At 46.7% G+C, this 14,356-nt stretch overlaps 1 protein-coding gene across 1 annotated transcript in view; it reads right to left on the bottom strand.

The window, feature by feature from the left end:
* Positions 1-14,356, bottom strand: part of INSR (insulin receptor) — a 55,100-nt gene that overhangs the window by 23,271 nt on the left and 17,473 nt on the right. The window contains exons 3-4 of the mRNA XM_079328241.1: positions 1,789-2,104; positions 176-321 (exon numbers count right to left, since the gene is read on the bottom strand). Coding sequence (XP_079184367.1) covers positions 176-321; positions 1,789-2,104 — 462 coding nt within the window. The remainder of the gene's footprint in view (positions 1-175; positions 322-1,788; positions 2,105-14,356) is intronic.

Genomic DNA, 14,356 nt, shown 5'->3' with positions numbered 1-14,356 from the left:
TAATTTCCTAATCACGGAATACCTAAGCCAGGATTCTGGCTATCAATAACCTAAGTCAACTCGCTTTGAAACACACAGACACTCAGTGCTGACTGTCCTGCATGCCCATGTGTGCTGCCCAAGCCAGAGGCAGCTGCTGCTCCCCTCTGCTGCCCTGCCCTCCCCAGGGACTCACTTCCCCCGCGGATGTTGATGACCAGGCTCCCGTTGAGCACCGTGCAGCCCCGCAGCGCCTGCGCCGACGTCACCGAGTCGATGGTCTTCTCCTTGCCAAAGTCACACACCTTGGGGCAGGGCCCTGCACAGGGGGTGCAGTGCAGGCTGCAAAACAGCACAGCAGGGTGAGCCACAGTGCGCCAGCAATGGCCAGCAGAGCGAGGAAACTAAGGGAGGATACGCCATGGGGTTCGCTCATTAGCAACTCCAAGGAGAGTCAAGGAATCATGGAATGGTTTGGGTTGGAAGGGACCTTCCAACCTTCCTGAAGCTCACCCCTTTACACAGCTTCCACTGGACCATATTGCTCCAAGACCCATCCAACCTGGTCTTGAAAATAACTGCTGATAAATTTGAATGGGCTTAAATTGTCACTTCCACACTTTCATCACAAATCATTTCACCCTTCCTGCAAAGTGACCTGAATTATTGTGAAGAGTAAGCTGGCCATGGTGCTGCCCAGTGCTCTCCATCCCAGGCTAGTATTCATCTCAAGATCATTAACCAAACACATAATTGATGATTGGAGAGCTGGCCCTTCATCTGGGAATTCTCTGATTGAGGACTGCACACAATGTTGCTTTAAAAAAGGCAAGAATGTGCTTGGTGCTCTGGGGAAATACTGCTTGAATAGCAGGAGCTGATGGCTTGCCCTGGTCACACCACCACAAGAATGTGTTCCCAACTAGTTCAGAGAAAGAAAAGCTCTAGGAAAAGCAGGGAGCAGAGCTGTGAGATCCCACTGGCAGCAGCCTGGAACAGCACAGGAGAGGCCACGGGGCTGTTGCACAAGCAGCACAGTTAATTTGGGGGCTGCTTGTTTGTTCTTTGGAAAAACAAAACAGGAAATGGCATAAAAAGTCCTGTTAAGAGTGAATTCCCTGAAATTATTATGGCAGGAGCAAATACATGCGAGCACAAAGTGACCAATATTCATGGGAAATCTGACTCACCACAATATAGAATGGTACTGAGGGACAAACAACCAAGTTTTCAGTGATAAACAGCTCAGCAACATAAATTATTTAATTCCTTTATCAAAACGCCCTGGGAATAGACAGAATGGCTGTTCCCTGCTTTGATTCGTGCTACACTTGTTTGTTACATTGTGCGTTTATGTCTGGCACAGCTTGAACCTGCTCAATGAAAGTAATTACAGGGATGAGGGACAGATATTCTGAGAAAGAGCACTCCGAGGACGCTGTGCTCTCTTCATTAGCCACGACCTCTCCCTGCTGTGCTTTTCCAGCCCGGCTCCCTGGCCTGAGGCTGCTCCAGAGGGGAGGGAAGCAGGGCTGCTAAAGCCCCTCTGTGCCTTCCAGCTCGAGGATGCTCTTCCTTGTCCTCTCTCCATCTCCCTTTCCCAAGGGAAAAGGAGGAAGCAAGCAAAACCCGAGGGAACAATAAACCACCAACCCACGGCAGGGAGAACTCCTAACACCTTGAATTAGCAACGAATCACTTTGTAAATCACATTAAACCAAACCAGGCGCTCCCCACAACCCCTCCCGTCTTTCACCCAGCACCCAAACCCCACGTCCAAAGCGATGGCACCTTTTCCCAGGCACTCACTTGCTGGAGTTCATGATGTACCCCGAGGGGCACTCGTGCACGCACTCGTTGTTGTGGATGACGTGGCAGCCCGACTCGCGGGCGCTCCTGCACTTGTTGTGCAGCTCCTGGCAGAAGCCGAAGGTGACGCAGCGCCAGCCCTCGAAGCGATAGTGGCCCGGCGGGCAGGAGCTCACGCAGCGCCCCTCCAGGTACAGGTTGCGGCAGGCGATGCAGCGGCCGGCGTCGTTGGGCGCGGTGCAGTCGCCCAGGCACTCGCTGTGGCAGCACTGCCCGTCCGCGGTGCAGCCCTGGGACTTGCAGGCGGCGGGGCAGACTGCGGGGAGAGCACAGCGAGGGTCAGGAGGGACTGGGAATGAGAGTGTGGGCATGGAGAGACTGGGAATGAGAGTGTGGGCATGGAGAGACTGGGAATGGAGAGACTGGGAATGAGAGTGTGGGCATGGAGAGACTGGGAATGGAGGGACTGGGAATGAGTGTGGACATGGAGAGACTGGGAATGGAGGGACTGGGAATGAGTGTGGACATGGAGAGACTGGGAATGGAGGGACTGGGAATGAGAGTGTGGACATGGAGAGACTGGGAATGAGAGTGTGGGTATGGAGAGACTGGGAATGGAGGGACTGGGAATGAGTGTGGACATGGAGAGACTGGGAATGGAGGGACTGGGAATGAGAGTGTGGACATGGAGAGACTGGGAATGAGAGTGTGGGCATGGAGAGACTGGGAATGGAGAGACAATGGACATGGAGAGTGTGGGCATGGAGAGAGAATGGGCATGGGAGACCAGGGCATGGAGAAACTGTGCATGGAGAGTTTGGGCATGGAGACTGGGCATGGGGATTGTGGGCATGGAGAGACTGGGAATGAAGAGAGAATTGTCATGGGAGAGACTGGGCATGGAGAGAGAATGGGCATGGGAGAGAGAATGGGCATGGGAGAGAGAATGGGCATGGGAGAGAATCTGGGAATAGAGAGAGTCTGGCCATGGCAGAGCCACGGCAGAGCAAATTCTGCCCCATCCCCACCTTTCAGTGCAAATTCTGCCTCATCCCCACCTTTCAGTGCAAATTCTGCCCCATCCCCACCTTTCAGTGCAAATTCTGCCCCATCTCCACCTTTCAGTGCAAATTCTGCCCCATCTCCACCTTTCAGTGCAAATTCTGCCCCATCTCCACCTTTCAGTGTAAATTCCACATTTTAAGAACATTCTTGAGGAGTCTTATCCTCACACCTCATCAATACTCATCTTCAAAAGAAGAGATCTGAGCTTTCCTGTTTCCTCTGTCCTGCACTAAGAGGCTCCAGAAGAGCCTTGGTGACTGGTGTTATTTCTGAAGCTCAGGAGTGATGAGACTCCACAGCAAGAGCTTCCCACCCTGGGCTCAGCCAGTTTCAGCCAGAAGATTCTTGTTTCTCAGTTTAAAAAACTGGAGTTTCCTACAGCAGTACTGCAAATAACATGTCCAACAGCACTTCTACACAACCCTTCAGCTTTATCAGGATTTGCTTCCCATCTGTCTATCACCCTGTCTCTGCTTTCCTGCAGGAAGCCCTGGTACCAAAATGAGCTCTTCAGTGACTCTCCCCACAAGTCCACAAAGAAAGACACCCACAAGTGTTATTGCTTGAGGGTTTTATGGTTTTCTATTTAATTACTCATTACTTAGTGCCCCACAACACCTTTAAGAGTGGTTTGGGCTTTGAACTGGAAACCAAGCAGAGCAAACACGGTGAGTAACCTGGGCAGGAGCAGGAGGGCAGGATGAACAAAGCCAGGGAAGCTCCAGGGGAAGGTCAGTCCTGCCCCTCAGCATCTCCACTCTCAGTCTGAGAGGTTCAAATGAGGCTGAAATTATTAAATCCAACTCTGTAACCCAGAAGACACCATGGAACTTCATGTCAGGAAAGAGAACAGAGCTGAAATCAGCACCCCAAGAGCCAACACCAACACCAAGCAGGGCTCCAGGAGCAGGAAGAAGGGCTTTAGGTGGTGAACAGGGACCTGGATTTATCCTCACAGCCTTTGAGATCCAGCTGTGAATTGCCAAGATCAAGACACCCCCTGTCCTCACCAAACCAGTGTTCTGTCTGAGGAACACCTGAGCAGCTCCTCCTGCCTGAGAAACAGCAATAAATCCTGAATTACCACACCTGCCTCAGCATCTCCCCAGCTTTCTGTCCAATAAAAGTGTCCAGGCAGGAGGGGCTTTATTTGGGGAGGTCTTGACACAGCACTGTCCAGAGGTGAATTTTCTCTTTATTTTCTGGTTAAACCTGAGCAGAGCAGCAGTGGAACATGGTCTGGTTTTATCCAGCCAAAGGAGCAGCATGTGGGATCCATAACACATGTTTGGATGGTTCAGACCCCAGCTGTGCTAGGAAGAAAATCCCCCTCTGCCCCATGGTAGGAGATTGCAGAATTAAGTGTGTTAAAGCTGTTAATGCCATTCTTGGAATAAGCAGCAGTAGATGAGGTAGTAAAGATGAGCAATCTCTGATCTGATAAATCTCTTGAAAAAATATGAAATGGATAAAGCTGAAATTTTAACACAAGGACAATTTAATCTTAAATATCTTACTCTTTCACTGCAGGTATTTTCTCTGTGCATTACTCATTCATTACAAAAAGCATAGGAATGTATTTCAAATTTATTTCCTTTCAGGCTGATGAACTTTATGCCCTTTTCTAGCAACAGACCTTATATTGTGAACCTGTCACAAACAGATTGAAATGCAACAGCCAAATAGAAGCAACCTGCAGGTAACACCTTGCATTAGACTAAATATAAAATGGGAAGCTTGTTTTAAAAGCCAGGTTTTACATGGATGTTTTAAATGATTATACATTCCTTACCAGAGCACAAATGAGCACAGTCTAGCAACAGGTGTCCTGTAGTTTATTAGAACAGAAAATTCCAGAATTTAGTCCAAAACACTATCAAACTTACTAACTGCAGCCTGGAATATCACAGTTTATGAGCAGGGGGAAAGCCTGGGCTGTTCCTCCCACATCCCCCTGAGACAGGGATGTCCAGACAGGAATCCTGCAGGTTCTGCTGGGAAGCAAAGAACTAAAGCAAAAGCAGGAATGGTTTGTTTGAGCTGCCAGCACCATTCCCAGTATTCCTCACCAGCATTTCCTCCACAAGGGAGTTTTCCCCTGCCTCTTTCATGCCCAAGAACTAGAAAGTTTCAAGTATCCAAAACCCAGGATTTGTTTTCCAAGGAGCAGACAGGTAACTGGGAAAAGCCAGCCCTCATGCAAAGCACCCGGTGACACATGGCACCTACTTAACATTCTGTCACACAATATTTTTATTTAATTTGTTATGGAAACTAATCTTCAAAGCCCTGTGCTTATTTACACATTTTGAACTCAGCTGCAAGTATTCACAGGGCAGAAACCGCCTAAAGTCTCCACTCTGAAGGTTTTCAGAAGATACAATTAAACTATTTTTAAACTGTTCTTAACGTTTCTCTTTTTCCTGTTCCACGAGCTTTTGATGTCTCAAAGACAGCTCAAAGAAAGCAAAGCACCCAAGGCAACAGCTCTTTTTCCATTAAGCACTCAAGACCAGAAATTGTCAATCACTATTTTGTGCAAATCCTCATTACCCAAGATCCTGAACAGATGTCATGACATTATCAAAGTCTGCATGCTAGAGAACACCTCAAGTCGTGTAAAACCTCTCCAGAGTATCTTCACTACAGCTTTTCACAACTGTTACTCCAGGTTCTGTGACTCAGATGGTTCAGAAATATGGGTTTTGTTTTGGTTTTTTTGCTGTCACGTTGGGCAGGTCGACACAGAATAGGTTTGTGCACCTCGTTACCTTTCTCCACTGAGGTCTGCAGACCCTAAAAAAATGCCATGAACACAGATTTGGTTTTTTGTACAAAACAAACTTGTTTCCCCAGGGAATGGTCTCAGCCCAAGGCTGCCAGAGCTGCAGGAGAGTTTGGATACCACTCTCAGGGATGCTCAGGGTGGGATTGTTGGGGTGATCTCTGTGGATCTCTCCCAGCTCAGGACATTCTGTGATATTCTAAGGTGACCCTTTTGGGAGCTCTGGCTTATAGGGACACTCAGACACAACCCCCAGCCTCTGGTTAAGGCTGTGGGAAGCTTTGGACACAGGGAAAAAAACCAACTCTCCCCATTCTTCACATAAAGTCCAAGAGGAACTCCACAAACCCAAGCAAGGCACAAAGGAACAGCTGCTGTGAGCACATGGGACAGAGCTGCCCAGCAGAGCCACAACACCTTCACCACATCTGGAGCAGCTGGGAGCTCCAATCCCTGTCCCAAAGCTGACACTGAGCCTGGCACTAAAATCCCAGTGAGCAACGCAGCGACACCAGAGGCTCCAACCTGCTGATCCAGGGGGAATAAATATTTAACTGGCTGCTAGCGTGGCTCCCAAGACTGAGGAAACAATGCCTGCTCCAAAGCTCTCTGATTAGAGATTCAAATGGACATTTCTCCGTGCTGCTGAGGCCCAGCTGGGGGGGACAGGCTGCAGAGTCAGCGCCGAGGAATTTCCACCTCGCGTCGCCCCGTGCTCCACTTCCCCCTGCTCCAGGTGCAAACAAAACACAGGGACTGGAAACACATCCCCAGCCAGCACAGGTAACCTGGGGAGTGGTGTTTAACAGGCAAGTCAATTAAGCATTAAGCTGGTAATAACTTCGGTGTTAGGTCTTTTTTTATTGTTTTCTGTTCATAAAAAGGTGATTTTTCTGAAAAAGAGGGGGGAAACACCACTCAGGATAAGTTTTGCTGTTCCTTTGGGATTCTCTGCCAGTTTTGGGATTCTTTATGGGTTCATTTGGGATTCTCTGGGTGGGTTTAAATAGCAACACCCTGGCTGAGCTGAACTGGCAGTTCACACAGTAAGAGGAACACAGTGCATTAAGAGCAAATTCTAAACCACACATACGAACATCAAGATGCTGCACACGTGCTGTCCAGGCACCACATGGGTTTGGGACTGATTTGTTGTGAATAAAAGTGATACTTTTAGAGTGCAATAACAAGCCCTGTGTGTGTGGGTGGAGGTCAGTGGAGGCCACCACGGGTCCCTTTGGCCACCATGGGTGTCCAGCATCCAGCGGCATCTCCTCACACAGCAGCTCCTCTCCCCTGGCTCACACAAACTCTCATTCTGATTACAGACAAGGCAATTAGGAGGCTCCAGATCCAACGGGAGTCCAGGACACAAAACAACTGTGGCAGGAGAACCGCCCTCAACCTCAGCCAATGCATTTGCTGCCTGCGCAGGGGAGGCATCCAACCCAACCGCCGCTATCTGCACAAGGCAAACACTTAACCCTGCCAGCTCCAGCAGCACCCAACCCCACTGCAATGCCCTCTCATGCCATCTCATGCCCTGAAGGGCTGGCATGGGCTTGGCAGTGTTTAGCTGTTTGTAAGTGGAGGGGAAGGTGGTGTTGGCACAGCTGAGAATGGCTCGTTGTGGTCCTGGCACGGGTTGGGATCATGGCAGATGCCAAACCCTAAAGCCAGAACCTCACAGAACTCCCTGCACGTCCCCGTGGCTTTTCCCCCTCTTACTGTAAATGTAGATGTGATATATAAATTTATCCACACACACACACACACAGAGTCCTGCTTGAGTCAGGGCTGCACAGGGAGCTGGAATTTCATTTCCTAACGGTGCAATGACCTCTGCAGCAATGGGTTCTTGTGGTTCTAAACAAAAACAAAACCAACAAGGAAAGGGGAAAAAAAAAAAAGGAAACACAAGGACTAATCACCCCCGGCAGTAACTCCTCAGTGTGTTGCAAGCATGTGATCTTAATTTAGTACTACAGAGCCTGGGCTTGTTTCCTGCTGCAAGTGCTGAGCAGCACTGCTGCTATGGAAATCCATATGGGTCTTATTCCTCATAAAATCATGTATGAAATCCTGTTGTACATACACAGTATTTTTCACTTGATCGCTTTTGTTCTTTCACTCATTCTCTTCCAGTCAAGACTCCTAATTCAGGCAGTTGTTAAGTACCATTTGTCCTATAAATGTAATTTTTATCCCTAAACCAATTTTTCATTTTTTCACTCATGATCATCTACTTGCTTGTGAGCATTTATTTGATCTGAACACATCAAGACAACACCTAATCCCAGTGCATTAATGTATCATAAGGCTGAAAACAGCTATTAAATTAAGCAAAACTGTATCTGGTGAAGACTAAGTAAAAAAAAAAAAATCTAAAAGAGAGGATTGCTGCAAGAAAACCAACATACTGCAAACCCCACTGCACCGTGCCTTAGTCCTTCAATTATTCCTTCATGTCACAGAGGCCAAAGAGGCAGAAACCTAAACCCCAAACCCCACCAGCAGCAGAAACGTGCCTGGGAGGGACAGGGCTGGAGAGCTCCAGTGGACTGTAAAAAGCACAAGGACTTTTGATCGCCTTGGTGACAAACAACAGCAGCTCCCCCAGCCCTTCCTGAGCCTACAAAATAAATGGAGTAACTAGAAGAGGAAAAAAAACAAGAAGTTAACATGGTGATACCATGGTGATACCAAAATGCCACAGTGGTCAAGCAAAATTCAGGAAATTATCAGGAGATGCTCAAGCAAATTTGATGTCACTTATTCCCAGAGCTCAGCTGCTCTAACAACTCTCATCCCTCCCTTTTCCCCAAAGACAACCAAGGCATAGCCCTTCCAAAAGGCATCCACTCAAGTGCTGCAACCCACAACAAAGGGCTGCAGTTCTCAGCACCAGCTCGGGAAGGAGCAAGTGCCAAATAAATCCCAGATTTTACAATCAGCACTAAAATAAAGTGTTATTTATAAAATAAGATATTACAGTACATAATGCCATGACCCCTCTGAACTGTGAGCTGGGAACGTTAGGAGGTCTGTATTTACACAGGAACAGATAAAATTAACTGCAGGTGCCTCCCTTCCCATGGACAGTGACTTCCAAAAACAACACACTTACTACAACGTCAAGGAAACTCTTCCCATTGACATTTCTCAGGACAACATTACACCTCTTATCTCATCTATCAGAAAGGACAAGAAAAAAAAAACAAAACTGTTTCTCCTCCCAACCCTTCCACAAATTACGTGCTCAAGTGGAGCTGCATGGAACGTCTCTGATATTCCGAGCCGGGGTTCGGCCGCTTCCCACCAGGAACAGACAAAGCCCACGGGGATGCTGGACCTGGGAGGATCAGCAAATGTGAGCCCAAACAAGATAAAAGAGTTTGGAGCCATGTGCCACCTTGTCCTGTGATAGTGGAGCTCTGTGGAAGGAGTTGGTGAATGGAGATACGGGAAAGGTTGAGCTCGGCTGTTTACAGAGGAGAGGGGCAGATAACAGGAGATCTCTCCAGAAACAGCCTCCTCTGTGCCAACCTTCTGCTGTTTAAACTGAGGAGTAATTCTTTATCTTCTGCACTACACCTGCTGGTGGGGCATTTCTCTGGAAATACATATTTACTCCTATGTGAATTGTGACAGGCAATATGGGAAACGTGGGACGAGTTTACGTATATGCACACATTTCACTCGTGTAATACACAAAATATATGTAGGTCATGTCAACATGAAGCCTGCAGGAGTCACCAACCTCAATGTTGACCTTCAGTCACTCATTCTTCATCTCCTTAGGAAGTGACAGCCTTTGCAAATGAGCTTCTGCAGCTCCACACCAAGGCACAAGGCAGGCTCAGGGGTGCAAATTCAGACCCCATGGATGGAGCCTGACAGCCCAATACCATATCTTATTTTTGGGGACAGGACTTCTTGGGCTACAAACCTCAGCTGTGCAAGGCCCTCATCTTCCACTGAACCCTCAGCACAGGCTCTCATTTTCCTAGATTTTTTTAGACCTTTCTGTTTCTCTCCCTTGAAAGTTTTCATTCCTGCTCTCCTCTTTACAGAGAAAAATGCATGTTTCCCACCCAAATATCCATAATATTGCCCAGTCAGAACAAAGATCAAAGAAACATTTTCCTTTTGTGCATTTTAAGCAGTGGTGGTCACACCATGGCTGCAAACCCCTTGTCAACAGGACTTACAGAGCAAAGCACCTCATGCTGAAAAAAAAACTGAATTACTAAAGAAATTACAACTCAAGACTAGGTCTGTTTTCATTCTCCTGGCACCTTTCAATCGAGCTGATTCCCTATGCAGGTACAAACAACTTGCAGAAATCAAGCAAAGCTGTTGGCCATCTAACCCAAACTACCAAAACACAGAGTTTGATTTGAAAACACAGCAGCAACTGTTAAAGGTGGGACAAGTGTCACAAAGTGCACACCAGGATAGAGACAGGAGCTGTAAATACTTTACCCAGTGTCTACAACAGTGCTGTTGTGCCATTCTCTGGCAAGCAGGTCAAGCCTGCTCCTTGTACTTTGTGTTCAAAATTACATGGCAGCTCAGTCTAAGGGATCAGAAATAACCACCCACCTCTGCTTGGCAGCTGGGTTTTTTTAATATGCCAGCCCCAAAACTGACACCACACCTTTAGGCAAAACATTATACTTCATTCTGTACAGAAAAAGAGAAAATCTGTAATTTAGACCAAGACCAGAATCTTCAACATCAGTCTGGGGCATTTTCCTGTAAAGCTTTCATCGTAATTTTAATCACAACAATAAAGTTGTTATTTTGTTGTTATGGTTTGTTAAATTTCAATCTTTATTACAACCCAAGGATTTGGTGTTATCATCCAACGGTTGATGCCACCTGGGAGCCTCCTGAAAGCTTCATGTTAATATTTAACTATTTATTACTCCCCAGTGTACAGCATCTTGTAAACATCCCTGTTCACTTTAACCTGCTCCTGCCAAAGCTGCTCACTCACTGCAACCCCAAATCACAGGAAAGTGGTCCAGGCATGTCCTGAAAATAAGTGATGGACCTTGAGGGTCCCTCCCAGCTCAGGATATTCCACAATTTTACTATTCTAAAGAGAAACAGAGACAACTGAAGATAGACACAATGACTTGGTGATGTTTTTTCCAAACACAGGTTATTACTTTTACCTACAAAGCCCATCCTGAAAATGAGGAGCAGTGATAGGATCAAGGCACGAGGCAAAGCATCCAAGCTCTGCTTTCTGCAGAGATAAGGGAGGGACAAGATTCCTCTCCTCAAGGCCACGGGGAAGGATGTTGTAGTAAACAAGGCATGAAAGAACGAAAGCTATGCTGACACGTGGGCACGAGGAAAGATGGAATTTTAGATACGTTATATAAACATAATCCTGACACAGAAAACAACAAATCTACACCAAAACAGAGGCACAGTTTACAGCAAAAATGGAGCTGTCCATGACTGAGAAAGGCAATGGAATGGGCGGAAGTATAAGATTAACCACAAGGAGATTATGCTGATAACTAATGATCTACACAGAAATGTCAGGCAGAGGTTAAGATTTTAATCTGGGCAGATTTCACGGCGCAGTCATGAATTGTAAACATCGATACTGAAACCCAATTTGTGTTTGTGGGTGATGAGACTGAGAACAAACAGAGAGGGAAAAGGAAGGGATTCACTCCAGATCCTCCTTCCTTGCTCCAGACCCCCCTCACCTCCCAGAGAGGATGGGGAGAGAGAGAAAGGAAAAGAATCATCTGAAGGCCAGCAAGGAAAAGTGGGCTTTCCTGGGAAGCAGAGCTAACTGGCTCTACCAAACACATTTTTTTTATTGAAATTACCAGTTTGCATGAACTGTTTAGTGCACAGTCACTTACCCAAACCCAGGAGCACTGATCCATCCCCCACTGTACTGTGCCTTCACACACTTCCCAGGTATCACCTCAGCATTCCCTGAGCCTCCAAAGCAAAGTGGAAAGGAGAAATGGAAGCAGCATCTTGTTAACCAGCATCAAATCCATCAATCCTGTATAAAATTCTCTCAACTCCTGTGGCCCCTCAGCTCTGCTCACCCTCCCCTGTTTGCACAAAGCTCTGTGCACGCTTGCCACGGTTTATTTCTAGGCAGAAGAATTTCCTTAGCAGGACTGAAATAGATACTGTTTGCCTGCAGAGCCAAGCAATGTGCAATGTATTTTTATTTACTACTCGTCCTCGTCATCCTTGGCATACCAGCAATGTCCATTTTCAAGTAATTCACTGTATATGAATATGTGGCACTGTACAAATTATCCAGCTTGGCTCTTCCCAGATATCCACTGGCTTAACAGCTTCTCCTTACAAACACACTGATCCCTGGAGTTTTTTTGTGACTGTGCTACATCCCTTTGCATGAGAAATGATAAAAATGACCAAAAGTCACACAAACACAGCCCTGAGGAAAACCAAACGACTGGAGATGAGTATAAAAACCATTAACTAAATTGCACAAGCCACCCTTGGAGGCCATTAATCTATCTCTCCTTGTAAATTATGCAAGAGAAAGTTGTAATCTGAAGGCATTTGATGCCAAACTAGTTGTGCCATCTCAGCAAGGCCAACAACAGGGGAACTGAATCATCCAAGGTTACTCTAAACTCAGGGGAGATCTTGGATTCTCAATCCTCCTTCCACAATAGCTGATGGCTTCAACTGCCAATGGTCAGAATTGTGAAAATTTTGCTTTATTTCACACCATGCTAAGCTCTTAAAATAAAACTGACTGCCACTGAGGTCACAGGGAAGTGCAGGAATAGCAAAAATCCCATTATCCATGGGTGAAGCTGGGCTGGGCCATCAGGACCAACAGGATCTGCTGACATCCCCCACCCCTGCAGGCGTGTGCCACAGTGCTAAAAACCTTCACTTTATCAGCACAGGACTCAGATATGGTCTAATCAGCAGCTGCCATCAGCATTGTCCACTGCAGAGCAATTAGGATTATTCAGAGCTCCCTAATTGATGCCACAGCCACAAACCTGCAGATCCTCATGGGGCAGCTACTGGGTGGAAATCACCTTACAATGGAGAGAGCCCTCTGGGGAAAAAAATGACACAAATCAGCATTACATAGTAAGAAAAAGAGATGGGATTCCCCTCTGCAAGTAACCTGAAGGTGTATCAGTTTCTCCAAGGACAAAGAACCTTTTTTCTTTAAACTCCAGAGGTTTTGAGTCTCAGCTCAGAGCTGCTGGCACTGGAATCAATCTCCTATGGAAAGGAGCCCAAGGAGTTTTGGAGATGCCACCCAGTCCATCCATCTGTCCAAGGCCACCTCCAGCACTCCACCTAAGACATTTCTGATAATTGTTTGTCTAAATCCATCCTGAAGTTAAATTTTGCCTCGAAGCATCTCCTGCACCAGCTGAAGTTTATGGAAGCCACAAAGTGGGGCCCAAATCATGTCAGTGCCAGGAAGAGACTGGCAGCACCCAGTGCCCATCCAGCACTCTGAGAACACCCAGAACAAAGCAAAACTCCTGGTCCCAGCTGATTGCTGAGTCCTGCTCAGCCTCCTGCAGCACCAAAACAAGGCGTGGGTTTGAACCAGAGCCACTTCAAATCAGCCTCTGGGTGCAAGGTTCCCACAGCAGAGAGAGCCACTGGCAAATCTGAGCACTGAGAGACCCGCAGCACGTTTGAAAAACACAATCTGGAGTTCTTTTTGTTATCACAGATTAGAGCATGTGGAAAAACAACAGCTCTTCCCTGGTGCTGGTGAGCGTCACGAGGCTGCTCCTCCTCTGGCCATGCAAAACACGGCGACGTTTTTCTTATCACACCCACCAAACTCACACACTGTGCAGCCTCAAAGCACAACACTGCTTAGTTCCCAGAACAAAAACTGACTCTCCATGCACATACCCAGCTCCAATGGACTGGTTTTGTGGAGTAGAAATTTGATATTCAAGCACTAAGAGAGCAGCCAAACACTACAGGAATTATTTAAGCAGCTCTGGAGATAAGGTTATTGGAGTGTGGAAGAGAAGCCTAAGGAGATCTGCACATGGCATTTCTTTTGTTAATTTAATAATTGTAGAGATGCTGATGAGGTGAGAAGTTATTTCAGATAAAGCACAAGTTTCTACATAAATTCCTTTACCCTTAAGTCTCCAGGTAAGACTGTCCTGTGTGCTAGGCTCCCCTTGCCAGGAACAGTGTTCAGATTCCCAGAGCCTAAAATCCACAGAACTGAATGAACAGAGAACAAATTTATTGAGCTTTAAAGGCTTCCCTTCAAGTACTGTTTTAAAACAAAAGCCTTATTCCTTTAAGCCCCGTTAAGGCTCCACTGGGCAAGACTTTCAGACACTCAGACATCACACTGAGGAGCTCCATTTCCTCTCTGGCTTTTGGGAGCTTTTGAGGGGTACTTAGAGGGAACTCTTGGACTCCTCCATCCCAAACTGAAGCTGTGTAAACACATCAGTGTGATCAGCCTGACTTCAGAAAGATGACATTCAGAAAAGACCAAAGACCAGAATAAAAACCAGTCCTGCTCATTTCATTAAACCACTGCTCTATGTCTGTACTACCCAGAGAATAGAATTTGATTGTCTCTGCAGAAAAGACAAGAAGAACATTTGTCTGATACTCAAATTTTAATGAATCCTTTCATTTCTCATGAAGTATTAAAATCCTTGCAGTGCTGTAACATGATAT

The sequence above is a fragment of the Erithacus rubecula genome (genome assembly GCF_903797595.1).
Source record: "Erithacus rubecula genome assembly, chromosome: 28".
NCBI classification, from domain to species: Eukaryota; Metazoa; Chordata; class Aves; order Passeriformes; family Muscicapidae; genus Erithacus; species Erithacus rubecula.
Note: the sequence above shows the minus strand (reverse complement) of the source record. Positions and strands in the feature narration are given on the sequence as shown.